The sequence below is a fragment of the Lolium rigidum genome, chromosome 4 (assembly GCF_022539505.1).
Source record: "Lolium rigidum isolate FL_2022 chromosome 4, APGP_CSIRO_Lrig_0.1, whole genome shotgun sequence".
Lineage (NCBI taxonomy): Eukaryota > Viridiplantae > Streptophyta > Magnoliopsida > Poales > Poaceae > Lolium > Lolium rigidum.
Genome location: NC_061511.1, coordinates 90,886,889 through 90,905,135, shown reverse-complemented (window position 1 = coordinate 90,905,135; position 18,247 = coordinate 90,886,889). Strand labels below are relative to the sequence as shown.

The following is an 18,247-nucleotide window of genomic DNA, read 5'->3' as shown; positions in this document are numbered from 1 at the left end:
ACAAAGGTATAAGAATTTCTTTTTGAAACATAGGCAAAAGTTTTGCCTCATCCATTGATTAAGAAGAGAGTGTCCAATTTATAGGAGAAAACAGAGAGAAAACCGCCAAGCACAGACAAACAACACACCCACATACACCCACAACTAAGCCTAACAAAGACTCAAACAACAAAGCCACACCCACTCTAGCGAACACAAGAGACCACAAAGCGATACGAACGAACACTCCAAACATGACCTTCAACACCGCGCCAAAAAAAGATAGGCAATGACATTGGAGGGCACCCATCAATCAATTGCGTATCAAGGATAGACAGCAGCCAAGGTGGCAAGAAAAACGTAAACCTCTCTGGTGACGATAGATCCGGGAACCATTGCCAACATTTCAGACTTAGCAACCCATCAACAATTGGAACCACATGCCTGTTATACTCAGGCGAAAGAGAGATTGCATCTCAATAGCATCACTCTTCTCAAAGACAAGTGCCTCACCCGGCGGAGAAGCCATGGCCGAGATCTCGTGCAAGTCGAACCTCACTTCCTTGACAGAATGAGGCATAACCACACCACCACACAACTCCAAGAGCTCAGGCATGGTTTGCATGATCATAGTCATGATCGCCGAACTCGCCCTAGCATGAGGAGAGAAACAACCACATAGGCCCACTCCGCTCGCGGTACTTTGCCAACGTCAGACAGAACCAAAGGATCGGTAGGCGCTTGGGAGAGTCTACCCAACGCAGATTATGCCCGCTCTAGAAAGCCTCCAATCGCTAGCAGCCAGCCGTGCAAAGGAGTCAACAACCTCGTGAAGAGGAGGGATGGCCTCCTGTACTAACGCAGCTTGCTTCTCCAAAGCGGATTGCATATCTAGGAAAGCTCGTGCATGCGGGTTCTTTGACAGGAGATGATATTTCAGAAACAAATTTACATATGATTAGTATGAACTAAAGGCCTATTTATCCTATTAAGCTTTTGTTCAGGTGATGTCTTCGATCCAGATTACGGATGTAGTATGGTTTTTTTTGTCCTATACCTATATTTACTGAGTTCTTGGAAAGTGCTTGTTGTGGTGCAGATCACTGTGAATAAGACTTTGAGAGCATTTTAGAATTACGTTGCTCACCAGAGCAAATGTTTTATTTTGGATTTTGTATCAGTGGAGATAGGCCCGTGCAAATGTATCACTTGCAGATGTGCTTACACAAATGAGATTAGAAAAGATAATATGAGGAACAAGTATGTGTCATATATGAATACCAATGCATGAATAAGTGGTTAATGGGCCCTAATTACACCATATGGTACTGCCATATGCTCCATGAATTCCGTGAGTACTTAGTCGCGCGAGTCTACACAAGTTATTAAGAATAAACATACAAAAGCATGAAGATCAATACAGTCACCGATGTCCCTAGAAAGAAGCCTACAACAAGCCTACTATCCAATTGTCATAGAGGTTCGAACTTGGTTGCAGAAATACTCGTTCTAATCTCATCTTTTGTCTTTTACAAATCTTTGGATCTTGAGTACCTAGCAAGGCCTTGTGATTGAGGCAAAAGACTTGAAACAAATAGATGAATCTCGATTTACTGTAGTACACAATAACCTCATAGCAAAAGGTACACATATTGATGCGAGGCTAGGCATCAGCTCAGTCCGCGAGGACTACTCACACATGATTATATCAATGATCATAAAACATTGTATTGAAAATCCTTGATAGATAAGTAACAAATAGTCTACAATGTCGCTAATTGCGAAAGAATTAGTTTACAAGTTGATGGCTATGGATATGAAGATGGAGAGTGATGAGTGGCGATAGCGTCGATGGTGACATCATAGATTTGAGGAATGGTGATGGAGATCTGACTAGAGATATATTTTAAGTAAAATGGTCAAAAGTATCTAGTTAAAATGGACATAAAACAAGTGTATTTATCATTCATCACCAGGATGTCACATACATGCCCCTAACAAGACTGACGTACTTGAGAGTCAACACATCCAAACCAGGAATGCTCCACTTTAACACGTGTGCGTGCATCCATCCAGTGCCGACACATGTCCAGACTCTAACATGCACATGCCCATGTAACCACGAGTGTGTGCCCTAATACCAATTCCAACACCCAAGCCACCCTAGAGCATGTAGTCATTACTCCTATCAGCTCTCTAGGATTTATATACTTGCTCCACATATCACCACACGTCTTTGTGGCGCATTTAGTCCTCACTCGTGCACGCCTTGGAAAACTTTTCAAGAGGTCTTCATCCCCAAATTTCTCCATGTCAAAAGTGCTTAACCCAAGGGTTCTTTTAGAGATGAGCCTTCGAGAAAAAGATGATCCCTGGCATGCTAATCTTATGTCTTAGGCTAGGATGTCACATATACTTGGTTGAGGAGTGTCAAGATAGAGAAAGGAGTCATAAAAGTGAAAATCAGATCCAAGCATAAAACATGGCCAATTATGCATACAACATGATATTATATAGGGATGTAAATAAAACTCGAAACTTGCAAGTTTAATGAGTGCTCAAAAACTCGGCTTGGATCGGCCTGAACTCGGGCACTAACGGATCCAGCTCCAACTGGAAGGCTTTCTGAATTTACATCTGGGACATAAGGGCATCTCCAGCGGCGCGACGCAAACGGATGCTGAGCGACCGTTTTCGTCCGCCGTGACCGGAAATGCATCTGGCACCACCTACAGCGGGGCGACGCAAAATGACCGGGCCGTCCGCGGAGACGCAAACCTGGCCCAAATATGCACCTCGGATGCGTCTCTGCGGACGTCCGAAAACATCCGCTCGCGTCTGACGGACGTTTCGTCGGGCCTACCTGGCAGCGACCCTGCGTCGATGCGTCTTCTCAAACGCGCCAGCGACTGCACCGCTGCGTTGCTTCGGCACTCTGCGCCACATTAATGGCGATGCCTCGGCTGCCGAGCGGCCGCCCACCTCCGTCAACCACGTTAATGGCGACGCCATGCGTCCCGCGGCCACCGCATGCCTCCGGCCTATATAAAGAGGGCGCACGTTCTTCTTCCTCATCCACTCCTCCAAAGAAACCCTAGCCGTCACAAAGCTCGACCGTAGCGCCGCCTAGGTGTTCCTACGACGCATCCAGTCCCGCGAGGTAGTCCATGGCCGGTCCTGGTGGCCGGCGAGGCGGTCGAGGCCGCGGCCCTGGGCGCCCCCGTGGCCGGGGCAGGGGCCGCCGTGGTGGAGCAGCTACGGCCCCACGCTCGCCGTCGCCTGCGCCCTCCTCGTTCTCGCAGGAGGAGCGCTGCTTCGAGTTCCTCCTCCGCATCGACGACGGACCACTCGGCATCAAGCGGCTCCTGGACAAGTTCGTCGAGTTCGTCGACGGCGTCGAGCCGGCGCAGTTGCAGCTACGGGAGGCCAAGCGCAGCTTCGCCGGCTGGGCTCGTGGAGGTCCTGTTCGACGGGCGGGGAAAGATGTACCTGCACACGGGGTGGGACAAGTTCGCCCGTGACCTCGCGCTCGAGCCCGGCTGCCAGCTCACCTTCCTCTACGAGGGGACGGCGAGATGATCGTCAAGGTGTTCGACGACACAGCATGCCGCAGGCACTACCACACCGGCGAATCCGGCTCGGATACTGATAGTTAGAACTTAGAGTGTTCTTTCTTTGCAGCGAATCTGGCTACGGACCAGACGAAGCCAGTAGTCGAGGTTTCTGGATGTTCGCCTCATCGGTAGAACCAACAAGGGCACCGTCTCCTCCCGCTGGATTTTCCAGTTTGGGTGATTGGGTGTGCCCTCGAATGTTCTTTCTTGGCAGCGAACATACGGAAATCAACACAACTGGTTTCTTAAAAAAAATTATATTTGTGTCGACCATGGTTCAAACTATGTGTTAGTTTGTGTAAACCATGTTGCAAACTATGTGTTAGTTTGTGTAAAATCATGTTTCAAAATGTAATATTTAAAACTATGTTTAAATGGAGAAGAGGAAAAAAAGAAAAAAAATGCGTCGTCCCGCTGGAGCAGACCCCAGACGTAAACGAACCAGCGGACAAAATGGTCATTTTAGCGTCCGCAGCGCGACGCAGACGGACCTTGCGTTCTATACTTGAAGATTTAATCCGAGATTACCAAAATAAAACCCAAGTTCTTGGCTTATTAAATATGGTGGAGTCTATTGCAGTTACATGTTGGTATATTTGGTGGCAACGAAGAGAATTGGTGAATGGAAAATCAGTAACTAGTCCAACCTCTACTGGCTTTGCTATTTCTGCATTGACTGCTAATTTTGTTCTGGCATCCTCAGTGAAAACCACGGTAAAAGAGACAAGATGGAAGAAGCCGGGTATAGGTTGTTATAAACTAAATACTGATGCTTCCTACCATGATAATGGAGAGGGTTCTGTGGGGATGGTGTTGAGAAATGATCGGGGTGAAGCCTTGGCTGGTTATGGGTGTCCTATAAGCAATGTGATAAGTGCAGCTGCTGCAGAAGCCCAGGCGGTGTAACAAGGTCTACTGTTTTTAGAGAGACTTGGAGTTGAAAATGTTGTTCTGGAGTCAGATTCACTGAAAATTATACAAGCTTGTAGATCAGAAACCGAAGTGAGGAGTCCTTATTCAGCAATTCTTGCGGAGTGTTTCATGCATGTACAAGCTTTTAAATCAATCTCGTTTGATCATTGTCCTAGAGAGGCAAATATGGTAGCTCACCACATAGCACAAGTGGCTTATGAGGGTAATAGTAGTTTTGGTTGGGATGGTGATCCACCAGATTTTATTCGTAGTTTGATTTTAAATGATGTAACCTTCTTGAACAATGTAACTACTATGTGAGAGGCGGCAAGTTTCATACGCACTCTTTTCCTTCCAGGGTACCGAAGGGGACTGGAAGGTTTTTAATGAGGCGGCTTGCTGACCGAATATATTTGAGTTGTCAAAAAAAAAAAAAATGGGTTGCTCGGCTGGAGATGACATTGCAGCCTCGTGTCATGTTCAGCTTAAATTGGAGCAGATGGGCGCCACCCTCCGCATAGCCGCCAGTTCCCTCTTATCCCCCCAAAATCAAATCTCCCTCAAAATCAAATCCAATCTCCACGCTACAGGAGCTCGCTTCCTCCTCCCCCGGCCGCCGCTGCCGCCGCCCTCGCTCCTTCCGCCGGCGGCGGCCTTCTCCCGCCTCCCGCTTCGTGCCTCCGTCACGTGCCTGTGAGTCGGAGCCCGCGACAGCGGTCCTGTGTGAGACCTAGCTCGGTAACTTCAGCCCCCTCTTCGAATTCCCAACCCCCAGGCCTGCTAATTCCCACTACCACGGCTTTCGATTGCTAGGGCGATTGTTCTCACGCGCTACTCCCGAGATTGCCATACCGGCAGCTAGTAATTCTTTCCGTTTACTACTCCTAGGGCCCCGTTTGGATTGGGTGTAAATTTTGTGTGCCCCCAGGCATTTTAGTTCAAGCGTGAAGTAAATACCGGTGAACACGCAAAAATTACATGCCCTAGAACTAAACGAGTAGGTGTTTCTGGCAAGTGGTAGGAGCTATGAAGCGAAATGCAGCTCACAAAGTAGATGAGCTATTTGGAAATCTGACAAGCTTGCCTCTCGATGCATTGATTGAAAGAGTAGATGGTAACACTTTCTTCCCTAATCCGGCCATGCTTGTTACAAGTAGTATTAATCTTCCGCGGGTGGTGCACACGTGTTCCTTAATTGCAGGGAGCCAAATGTGAATGGCCATCCTTAATTGCACCGATCACGCTTTCGCCATATGAACTCACTGAGCCTGAAGGGCTTACCCACTGTACTCAACCAGTGCTGCCCCTTCTGCCACCAGTCAGACCTACCTGCAGGGATCCGATCCAGTTCATCGATACTTAGTTTGAATCTTATATGCCATTTTACTGATATGTGCATAGCATTATTTGTGCAGACACTTGTTGATGTGCTTGTGCGAGCTGATTTCAGTGGTTCCCCGGGATCCCAAGGGAATCCAAGTGCTTCACAGCGGGGAGGATGCCTGGTCTAGCTTTACCTAACCATCACGCAGTGTAATCCGCTACCCGCTTTGCTAGTTGTACAGTTATTTTTGCCTTATATGTTTCCTTTGCTTCGAGAATCTCTCTATAGCTTTTCGCAAACTGCAAGGGTCAGCTAGATAGGTTTGGGATCCAAATCTTATGAGATCTTTTGCGACTAATAAAGGTACACTATTATTAATAAACCATTGGATGATTTTAGACAAGGTCTGAATAACTGTGTACTCCACTGTGAACTATGTTAGGTCTGATGTCTTTAGGTTTGTATATGGTTCCATGTGAGTTTTGATGGTAAATGGCTATCTTTGGCAGTTAACGATTAACCAGAACTCTCTGTGGTATCTTGGATAGTAATGGGAAGTACTCAAGCTGTTTTGCATGTATAGTGGACGGGTCCCTTGTTCTTGATGTGAGATGACATCCTATTTTTCTTTGATGCATCTGCTTTTCGTGCAGGAACAATGGATGCGCTTTCAGTTACCCCAGGTCTGCAGACCAGATGTGCGGTCAGCAGTCAAGAGCTCAGTTATCTCCAGATGAGGAACTCACCCTTGAGGAATGTTTGGCATTATACCGCAAACCAGTTGAGCTGTACAATATTATTCAACTAAGAGCCATTAAAAATGTAAAGTTTTATCCCATATTCTAACATGGTCTGTGTTAACTTTATTTTTAGATACAAGTGACTCAGTTGAATTTTGCAGCCCCCTTCGCTTCAAAGATGTCTTTCTTATAAGATAGACGCAAAACGGAAAAGGAGGTAATTTATTAAACAATTCAAATTTGAAGTATTTCTCACTGCATGGATGCATTATTTCATGTATTTAGCTAACGCTCTCTAGAATGGAATTTGGTGCTCTTAGTAATTTTCATCAACTAATTTCGTACTAGACCTGAATGGCAGCTCGGTTGAACAAAGCCTACCAAGTTACTTAAGCTTTTTCGAAAGAGTAAACTTCGTGATATACAAATGACATGATTGAAAGTTCAAACTTGTTTTTTGGGCAAATACTGACCTATGTTTGTGTTAATAACTGTAGGATACAGATATCGGTATCAATTTCTGGAAGCACGAATACTGAGTTGCCAGCACATGGTATTTTTCCTCTCTATGTTCTGTTTGCTAGAGCTACTAGTAATGATCCGCTTGATGGGGTAAGCACTTATTGTAGTTCATACAAGATAGTTCTATGTGTCTACCAGATGGTCTCCTTTCTCAATTGTAGCTTCATATTGCAGAATTCTCCAGTGTATCGATTCAGCCGGGCTTGTCTCCTGACTTCCTTTAGTGAATCTGGAGACAGTGACCACAGTAAAGCTACATTCAGCATCCCCGATTTGAAGAGTTTAGCAACCTCGCAAGTTTCAAACCATAACATTATCCTTATTAGTTGTGGTATAGCATGCATCCTATGTGATTTTTTCTGGATAGCACTTCTTTGCTGTCAGCAATTTTGATTCCACTTTTATCTTTATTTCAAAAGGCCAACTTGGACAACATCTTAGTGAAAACTTCTCAGAGAACCACATGGAGTATTCTTCTCGCCAAAGTAAGTCATGGTTGACATTGTGTGGCAGACATTCAACAGTTTATACGGTATACCTGTTCGTTAAAACTTTATAGCTCTTATTCTGGACTTGGAAATCAGTAAACATGCTGTCCGTCCATTTGTAACTGAAAAAATGTATTGTGTTAATTGCACAATAATTGGCTATGTTTGCCTTTCTTTTAGAGTAGTTAAGATCATCAAAGCAATAAACTATCCTAAAAGGTAGTGGTTAGTTTTCAACAAGGATAGGCCAATAGGCCCCCTCTCCATTGTGGGCAATATAAATTCACCTTTCACTACGTTCAGGGGATTCTCTTTGTTATAACTTCCACACTAGGCAAATATAGTCTCAAACTTGTGCCTTTGAAGATCATTAAACATAAACACCAGTTTTACATCTCAAGAACGAACAATACGTTTGTGGTCATATTGATGGGCTAATTCTTATACATCTGGTACATTTTATCAGAGCTTGGCGGCCAATGTACCTGGGGTAAAATACCAATTGATTTACTTTGCTCAGCTCTGGATAATTGCGTAACTTTAAGTTTGGGGCGTACTGTGGAATTGACTCCACAAATAAGTATGAGCCCAGGCTTCATAGAGGTTAGTTGCAAAGTTATTAAAGTACGAGTTGCATATTCTGATGTTCTATTGCATTTTTTCCTGAGTATTAATTGTCTGCTTGATTCATAATCATTGGACATATGAGCTGCCATTGTTATATGACACTTGCTTCAGGAAAAGAAATCACCTTACCACATTCACTTCACTTTGCCACTGTTTGACTTTCGACGATTTGTTATGCTTGCTACCTGTATGTTTAACAATTGATAGTATTTGACTGCCTTCACTTTTATATTTAACACAAAAACTGTCCAAGCTTCAGCATCTGGTGCAAATTCCAATTGTACGTTTATAGATGGTGCAAATTAACACGTATTCAACATTGAATGTTTTGGGTGCTTGCTGAAGTGGAGGGATAGGCTTGTAGAACAGTACAAGACCTAACCACTTGTGGTAAATTGGCACCCAATGAAAGTGGAAAATATCCCACAATGAAAGGTATATTTTGAATCAACTTATAGGTGCACGTGATAAACTCTCAAAATTAACAGACCCGGGGATTCCTTTGTGGACTGGTGGCTTTGCACCATTCGCTCTGTCCCCAAGTCCGCTGGGAAGGGCACCTCATTGTTGATCTTGCTCATGGCATGGTAGATCTGGAAGCAGTGCAACGCAGTCATCTTTGATGGCACTCAACCCGATGTCCACCGTTGTTTTCATCCAGGTGGAGGCCGTAGATTGGGCAATGGCGGGCCTGAAGGGGCTGGCAACCCTACTTCCCGTAGTACCTAGTTCTTTGGCGCTCCGTGTTGTAAACTCGGGTGTAGTCCTCTCTTGGGCTTGTTCATAACTCTCTTTTCTATCAAATTATCGATGCACCGAGACACAAAGTTTTTGCGTTTTCTCGAGAAAAAAATCTGCAAGTTATGAAGTATATATGTCTCTTGAACATTTTTCCTTGTTCTTATTACCAGGTCCCTTAGATTTCTCCATCGTCTTTGCTTTCTATATAAATTGCTTGTTGACTCTGCTTTTCTTCTTTTGGAACACACACAGCCAACATTTCTCGTGGATGGCAGTTGCTTGACATTTTGCTCTCAAAAGGCATATGCTACAGTAAGCTCTTCTCTGTTTCTTTGTGTAATCTAATTATTATCGCTTCCAAATTTATCGGGTAAATATTGTTTTGAGGATAGCAACACCTTAGTTTGCTGAAAATTTCGAGTTATTTCCAGTAACTTTGCTTAGTTCCTCGACCTTTTTGTGTTACAGGGTTCATATGAGCTACGAGCAAGCATAGATGCACAAGAGGCTGGTGCAAAAGACATGCATTTATCTCCTTATAGTTGTTACTCATATGATGATATCCCACTTTCGTCATTACCACATATCATAAGGTAACAGTGCCCATCATAGATAGCTCATTTCTGAAATTTAATGAAGCTTTGTTCCCTAATTCTGTTTATTACCTGTCATTATAGGAAATGCATGTTTTATTCATTAATGCTTATGTGCTTTATCCCTCGAATGCGATATTTTATTTGCTCTTGGAGTGTCATGAGAAGGAGCGGCAAATCATTACATGCTTTCCTTAGATGGTCTAGCATAAAAGCATCCGTATCAACTAGGTTGAGTAGATTGCAAGTGCTTGCTCTCAAGAACCACGCTGAGGCACAGCTTTATAAGATGTTTTTCTAGCTTGTGCTGGATTGTCAGTAACTAGTAAAATATACAGTTTAAATGATATGAATCCATATGTTAATGGCCATTCAGCACCGCCACTTACATCCGCCGCACCATGGCGACATCCCCTATTCCTTGTTGTATTCGAATACTTCTAAATACGGTCTTTCAACTAAGATTCACAAAAACTATTGATTCAGGGATTTCCAACTGAGATTTAAACAAACTATGAACTGATTAACTTCTAACTGGGAGTGAAATGAACACCCAGTTTCTTGGACCTTTCAACTGAGAACGTGGGAAGCTCATTTTGGGCACCTTTCCGTTGAGATTCCGGAAAACATCAACTAGTTTGTGTGTTCAACTTTCAACTGGGTAGAAATCTTCAGTCACACACCTACTTTTTGTGTTGCACATCCAGGATGCCACCGCTGCCTTACAGCACATGGAGGATGTTGCAGCCGCAACTTCGTCCTGCTTTGCTGTCTTCCGACACCTCATGCCTTAGGGGGTGCCGGTCAGGCGAATGGCTTCTAGCGCCACCTTGGCTCTCTTGTAGCGACTATGGAAGTGGGTGTGGGGAAGATAGGATTTGATGCTTAAAGTGAAAGGGGTGACAAGTGAGAAGGGCCATACAATGCAAGAGGAAAATGAGAGGAGACAAGGTGGGGACAGAAACCAATGGACACTCCTGGACGTGTTCATGTGTTGATCAGATCATTGCGTGTTTTTTGCGTGGTGATTTGACGGCTTGGAAGGGTGTCAAATCGATACTTAGGTACCAGAAGTTGGTCTATCCTGTACCCGGCCATTGGTTACAAGAGGCTTACTTATAGCATGTTTGCAGCTTTCTTGAGTAGTCGAGTTCCATTTTTTGTCAAATACATTTCATATATTATGTAACCAATTTTACTGCGAATATTGATTCTACAGGTTAAGAACAGGGAATGTACTCTTTAACTACAAGCACTGCAAAAAGTTCCTAAAAAGTGAAGGTTCTCTCTCTCTCCCCAACCTTGGTCTCTTCCCGATTGCGTTACTTGTTTGCATCATGCACTGCCATTTGTCCTAGGCCCAATGTTCTCCCATTCCATGTATCTTGTTTTGGAACAGAACCCAGAACCTAATGACTTTTCTTTTGTATCCATGTTACGTACGTAAGGAAATTTAGTTGTGAACTTGTTTTGGTTACGAAATAGTTTGACTGAGAGTGGATGAACAACAGGTGCTACAGAGGGCGAATAGGAGAAACTTTGAAGATATAACAGCAGGGAGAACAAAACAATTGTAAAGGGATGGGTAGAAAGAATATATATTTATATTTCCTTACAAGCTTAAAAAGAGCCTCACTTCAACCAAATGCTAAGAGATTAGGAGTTTAGGACTGTATCCTAAGTCCTAACTTAACAAATCTGACTTCAGTATCATGAATTTATTTAATACCACTAATTGCATAGGATATTAGAAACGGCCTTTGTTAGCGCAAACTCCACATTAACGCAAGAACTTGAAGGAGCACCAGCATCGTGGCAAGTTTTTCTTTTATGCTACTAATTTTTTTTATTGTGTCAAACATTTGTGATCCTTGAAGAACTGCAAGACAAGATATTTTACTTTAATATTCATTATGTAAATATTTATGTGTATTGATACACAAGAAAGCAAATTACTAGGTAACTTTATGTTGTTACTTTTTATTTTTGCACATGGTCCTGGAGTTAAAGTTGCCATTTCATTACCATCTATAGTGATTTTGCTGCGCATGTGTGCCTGTATGATTTTTGAAACAAAAGAGAAATATTTTTTCACGAGTTATCTCTAGAGTATTGTTCATGTTTCTGACATCAAGCTAGATCTGCACTGTCATATGTTGCTACTTTCTTTGACTGCTGTTCATGGTGAAGATCCACTGTTAGTTTCCTTTTTGACTTCTTTCTTTTGCGAGAAGGTACCTGTTTTACTTCAGTTATGCATCACTATTTAGAATTTCCGATATATGCTAGCCTTGATGTTTTTTTATTCTTTGTCATCATGATTCCTATTTCTTATTTATATGCTTACCTTCTTACCAGTTACGGAAGATTTTTCTTGCTCATTTTGCTTGGTACAGTGTGGAAGCTTCAAGGTAAAATTTGAAGCAAAATGTCCTGTATTTTATCTACCGTCACATGTTTCTGGTTGCTGTTAAGCGATGGCTCTGAAGATCATCTCACCAGCCTAATTTTATGATTAAGGCATCCTTTTTTTGTTTTCTTACACTGAAACATTGATGTTTCTATTTTCTATTGAGGAAACTCACTTTCTATTTTCTTTCTCCACAGTTCTACTATACTCTTTTCTAAACCATTAGGCTTCTGTTTTTGTTTACTTAATCCATGTCTCACATTGTCATTCTTTTTTGTGGTACTAGGGTCTCGAATATCATTTAACCTCATCACACGAGCTGTTCCACTTTGAATTCTGGGTTTGTTACCCTCTGAAATCTCCATTGCAAAATCTTATTCAAACAGGCAAAATCCATGTTTGCTAATTAGTTCTATTTTCTTGTGGACGCAGGTATCTGAAGACTACCAAGCTGTTAATGTAAGTCTGAAGATTGATACCAGGCGAGCGCAGGTAAATTTTGATAAAGGATTTCGAATGTACTTTACCATTCATTAACCCAGGGACGGACCCAAAGAGATCCGAATGGGGACTAGGCCTAGGTCTCCACTCAAATTTGACAAATTCTATTAGAAATAGAATTCATGAGAAGTGTCCAATTTTTTTGAATTTACTAAGCCAATCCCCTCGCTCAAAACTCCTGCCCCCACTATGAATTTACCTGGGTCCGCCCTTGCACTAACCGAGAAATAAGATGATGTTGGTATATTTGGAGACCTTGTCACTGAATCCAGTACTTCACTAGTGTTTCAACTATAACATGTCTATGTATATTACACTAATATGGATATAACATGTCTATGGATACTAGTGTTTCAAGTATAACATGTCTATGGATATTACACTAATTTCGGCTATTTTTTGTGTGGATATTACACCAATGCAATCAAATTGTTGGTCCTTGCTTTGTTTTGCTTCCTCTGAATTCAAAAGGCAAGGGTGCACCTAGATCGGATGAAATCCTTCCCCACATGATCTGGACTGCATTTTCGTTAAAGTACTGCTTAAGTTGGGAAAACTAATTCTCTGTTCAATTTCCAGCTTCTAACTACTGCAGGAGATGACCGAAGCAAGAGAGTATTTTTCTACCGGTGCGTTCATACTCCATTACTTTTAACAACGCTGAATTCTCTAACTCAAGTTGTCTAACTGTGTTCCATCAGATCAAGGTTTAAGAAGAGGTGTAGAAGATTAGGAACAACAATCGAGAAGACCAAGCATGTACATCCCCATATCATGGAACCAGGATCACCTCGAAAGACTGTTCCTGTGGACAAAGGTATTGGGGAATCAAGGTCACCAGAAAACATGGGTCATGTACAAGGGTCTGAGGTGGATTATGCCCCAAACGAAAATACATTTCAAATGAAAACACACTACAAGGGTCTTATGGGATCTTGGCATATTAAACAAATTACATTCAAATGAAAACACCATTGCATCTCTGATCTTTTATCCAGAATAAGCAGGTTGAAATGTTTCATATTTCTTATCATGTTTGATGTGTTTTTCTCAGAGAAAAGAAATGATATGCCATCAAATGTTGACAGGATTCTCAGTTTGTCACCAATAAAATCTGTATTTTAGTGTCAGCCATTTCTAAACCCTTAACCTTATTTGCCACTGTGGTCAGCCCCATTGTCACCAACTCCCCCCATTTTTTTTTGCTGAAATGCGCCCTCGAGAATCCTGTCAGATTACAGACCCAAATGTGAGTTCTCCCCTCGCCCCTTTTGAATCCCAGATCAACCTCCGAACAACTTTAGTTCATAGCATCATCTGCATCTGCTATCAAGGAAGCGTGAGCACACCAGCACTCAGTAGCAAGGTCCAGGCTTGTGACGATGAATTCATGATGGTTCACCTGAGCTAGAGCTTGCTGTGTTATCGCTTGTGCTAATGGTGTGAAGGTGATGAGGCTATCGCCTTTCTTTTCCTTCTGCTACTGAGTTTTCCACAGAAGGGCAATATGTTCGCTTCACAATCCACTTAACATCAATAGGACAGGGGATGGATGGTGGTGGGGAATTTATTCAAGGTTTTGAAAATGGCTAGCACTAAAGGAAGATAAATTTCTTCTCTGGCAGATTCGGATTACATTCAACAGTTGGCGGCATATAAGATTTTTTCTATTTTTTATTGCATGCTACCTTCATGAACTCATACCAGCTTGTTAAACTGATGGAACAGCTACCATCCTTCAATTGGACATGTTCTCTCCTTTGAGTTTCCAACATTAGTTGATAGTTTTTGCTTGGACTATGTTTTTTTTGCTTGGACTATGCTGTGCATAACTAACTTTATTAGCACTTTATGCACTACATGCTAGGAACCCTAGAAAGGTCAGTACTTCAACCTTTACCTCAGTGTTGATATGGTCTCCTGGCTAGATACTGTCTGGTGAACTGGTTATTTGTTCTGCCACTCTGTGTTGATATGGTCTCCTGACTATGATGCTAGGATATCTGTTTTCTTATGCTCTGCCACTCTCAGTATTGAGGTGTCCTGTCCCTGTTTTCCCCTTCTTTTCCTGACTAGCAATTTGCCTGAAATCGGTTGCATATTTTCTTCCTATGTTACCTGAAATTTTCAGGGATTTTCCTGATGTTGCCTATATTTTCAGGGATTTCTGTGGTGCAAACATCAATTGATTCTCATCCAGCATTGCATTGTAACAATCACTTAACACCAGCAGTTCCACTGTTTGGGAAGACAACGAAGCTATCCATTGATCGAGCTGACCCCAGAAAGTACTCCATTCTGTTTATGCCCTTGATATCCTTCTACTTCCCATTTAATTGTTCTTGAGGCTCTTATGATAGAAGTTATTCAACTAACTTGTTTGTTTGTGCTTATAATCATCTGGCAGTCGTCTACTGCTGGAACACCAGTTCTTCCATTCTCAGAAGGCACAGGTGATTGCAATCATGCAACACTTAGCTATCTTTCTGTATGTGATTGAGCACACGTGTGTATGCTTGTCGCAAATTAGGCTTTCACTTCTGTGGTCACATGTATCTACTGAAACACACATGTATATCTACAACATAACGCCTGCACATATGGAGGAACATTATATTTACACTTTATTTTACTTATGGGGAAAGTTAACCTTTGTTTCTATTACTTCATCACTAGTTTTTGGTATAGGTCTAAAGTATAGAGGTCTGTCAATTGCAGAGCTTGGTGGAAAGCAGTAGTCCTTGTTACCTTTACTGCTAAATTTGGTGAAATAAGTAAAAGACAAAAGAATCATTTGAAAAAAAAATCCTCCAAGAAAGTTTATCTCTGGGGAAAAGTTTAATCATTTTCTTTCACTTGTCAATATTAATTTTTATGGTATTGTTAGTGGCAGTCTGTTATTTGACATTGTTCTTTGCTAGACATTCCAATTGTCTTGCTACATCTCTTTCATATGTTTGTTATTTGTGATTCGACCATCTCTACTGATGTTTAATTTTGTAAGATCATAATAATGTAGTCATTCGTACTGTAATTTTACGCCCTGCAACTGAAATTTAGCTTGGCCGTGGTTTTACATTTTCTAGAAAATGGAACTAGAAGATGTTTTGGCAGATCATGACAGTGAAGATGAAATTGATAATGACATCACTGACTTTGAAGATATGACGGTAAGATGTGATAATCTTTTTTCTCCGTTCTAACTTGGAATATTTGCAGGCTTCTACATTCACCTGCACAAATTGCTGATTCTTGTTATCTTAACTTTGCTGAGTAAATGCAGAGGCTTGATGGTTTCTCTAATGTTACAAAAGACGAGAAGCATATTATGCATATGTGGAATTCATTTGTTCGAAGACAAAGGTCAGGCTTATCCCAACATTTCTTTCTTAGTTTCTGGCTATCACGGTAAATAGGAGAGATTTGACCTGCTGCAACTATTTATTATTTTATTATTATTTTTGGGGGTACACAGCTTGGGCATTGGACATTGGTGAACCCACTCTAGCTGTTTCTACTAATAAGTCATCTTTTAGCCATTTTTATTCACACAAAGCAGCTCCTGCACAAATGAATAAAAAGCTAAGGACTCGGTAATTTCCTGGAAAGGTATCGACGGGGCGACCAAATTTTGGCTTAGTTTCGCCAAGTCAATTTGGATTACTGAATGCTGATATATAGCCACAAAAGTATTGCTCCTATGATTGGATAGAAGTCATATAACATTAATGATAAATTTAGTTATATGCCTTTAAAATGTTGTAGCTTATGTATCTGGCACTGGAATTTTTTTTTCCATTGTACTAATGAGGATCTATAGCATCGTCGGAACTCTACTAAAAAAGATGGCACAGAAGGCCCCAAGATGTCCAAATGATCAATAATTCACCTGTAGAATTTATTTTCTGAAATTCGTTGCGCTCTTTCCATCGCAAACAGCCACGGGAACTTATAATGGCGCTCCATTCTGCTTGATTCGGCACCATATATGTAGCTATGTATTCAATCTTTGTCCTGGACAGTATGGTACATTAAAGCATGCTACCAAATTTTGTTTCGTCAGGGAAGAGCCATTGGAACAAAAAGTTGTCTTGTATCCTGGAGATACATATTCTGGTTTTCAACTTTTCATACTGTAAACATTAACTGCAGGGTACTAGCCGATGGTCATATACGTTGGGCTTGTGACGCATTCTCCCGGCAGCATGGACAAGAGCTCGTGCAAAATCCTGCTCTACGATGGTAAACGACCACTTCAGAAATCTTCTATGATCACCTCACCATACATGCCCGTGGGTTGATTTATAATTTTTACTATGCCGTATGAACAGGTGTTGGCGACTCGTTATGATCAAGCTCTGGAAGCACGGTCTGCTAGACGCTCGCACCATGAACGCCTGCAACAAGTTTCTCGACGACTTGGAAAGCGAAAGCTCCTGCCCCAAGCAAACGTGATTCGGAGAAAACATCAGCCAACATGAGCAGGGCTAGGCCCCATGGATGGTCATGCTTGTGGTGGTGCGACTTGGCATTTTTTGGTTGACGGTCACAGAATTACAGTTCAGCGACAGTGATTTGAGATAAGTTGGGTTGGCAGAGTTGAGGAGTTATGCGCTTTTGACTGATGTTTTGTTTTCTGTTTCACTTTTTTTTTTGTCGCGCTCTCTATTACTAGCTTGTTTCATGCATTGGCTGAAACAGTTATGAACAGTGCAACCTGGCCGCGTGTGCAGAAACAAAGAGATTGGATCTGTTGTAGACTGGTAGTATAGAAGGATCAAACAATATAGAAGGCTGTGCACATATGTGATAGTTCTCCGAATCAAAGGGCAATTAATAAATTTATAATGAGTTGGGGTGATTTTTTTGCGAGTTAATAATATTTGGAATATTGCTACTCCCTCCTTCACAGTTTATTAGGCGCGCGCGTACCCCTAGGTCATCAATTTAGCCTATATAATTTAAATTATATAATACAAAAATTATATCATTAGAAAATAGAACATCTGAACTTTCTAATGATATAATTTTTATAACATATAACTAATGCTAACTTGATCAAATTTGCGACCTAGGGGTACGCGCGTGCCTTATAAACTGTGAGAGAGGGAGTAGGAAAAAAGATCATCCATGTCTGTTACGAGCTGTTTTTCCTTTCTTTTGGCAGTTCCATCTATTGGCTTCATTGTGAAGCCACATAATCTTTCTCATACGTAGAGATTTCATTGTGCTGAATAAACCTTGAGGACATCTTTTATTTTAAGTTATGCTGATTTCAAACATCGTTTATTGAACATCATTTGTTGAATACCTTAATCTAACATCAGCACTGCACTACACACACCTCACCCCACTTGATCATTCGGTCATTTCTTCCTCTGAACCCCACTCTCCTCCCTCCCTCTAGCCTTGTTTCTCGCCAATGCCACTGATCATCGTCTTCCAGGCAAGCACAGCAAGTGGCAGCGTGTGCACGTCGCCCTGGCACCTTCACCTTAGGAGGAGGTGGTGATCGTCGTCGATGCCTAGTCGTCGAGGACGGGTGGACAAAGTGCTTTGTGTCATGTATGTCTGCCGAGGAGGAGGACATGGCGCTCTGCCTCATGGTACTCGCCCGCGGCGCCCGTAGCGAGCCGTCATCTCTGTTGGCAGTGGTGAAGGACATAGTGGTGGCGGAGAAGGAGGAGGGCAAGTTACGGAGCCAGCACCCGGTGGTCGCGGGTGCCATGGAGTACGTGCATGACATGCGACAGGTGCTTCCCATCCTTCCAGGTGCTCGGCCGCCACCGCACCAGC

General features: G+C 42.3%; 1 protein-coding gene across 1 annotated transcript; it reads left to right on the top strand.

Moving 5' to 3' along the window:
• Positions 1–5,154: 5,154 nt before the first annotated feature.
• Positions 5,155–17,312, top strand: LOC124649550 (polycomb group protein EMF2B-like). The gene is made up of 22 exons (XM_047189158.1): positions 5,155–5,243; positions 5,921–6,038; positions 6,483–6,651; positions 6,731–6,786; positions 7,067–7,181; positions 7,266–7,422; positions 7,511–7,576; positions 8,046–8,182; positions 9,200–9,259; positions 9,416–9,540; positions 10,760–10,821; positions 11,899–11,951; positions 12,237–12,290; positions 12,383–12,442; positions 13,031–13,080; positions 13,153–13,268; positions 14,613–14,739; positions 14,859–14,904; positions 15,538–15,621; positions 15,735–15,814; positions 16,604–16,693; positions 16,783–17,312. Exons 2-22 carry the CDS (start codon positions 6,004–6,006, stop codon positions 16,904–16,906), a joined length of 1,866 nt encoding a protein of 621 aa, XP_047045114.1. The 5' UTR covers positions 5,155–5,243; positions 5,921–6,003; the 3' UTR covers positions 16,907–17,312.
• Positions 17,313–18,247: the final 935 nt, after the last annotated feature.

What these genes read in the sequence shown, in the direction of transcription:
- LOC124649550 (XM_047189158.1), top strand. Translation starts at nt 6,004, where the DNA reads ATGCCTGGTCTAGCTTTACCTAACCATCACGCAGT. An exon ending in AACTAAGAGCCATTAAAAAT is followed by an intron (nt 6,652 to 6,730) that starts GTAAAGTTTTAT and finishes TGAATTTTGCAG; the next exon opens with CCCCCTTCGCTTCAAAGATG. An exon ending in AAGAGAGTATTTTTCTACCG is followed by an intron (nt 13,081 to 13,152) that starts GTGCGTTCATAC and finishes GTGTTCCATCAG; the next exon opens with ATCAAGGTTTAAGAAGAGGT.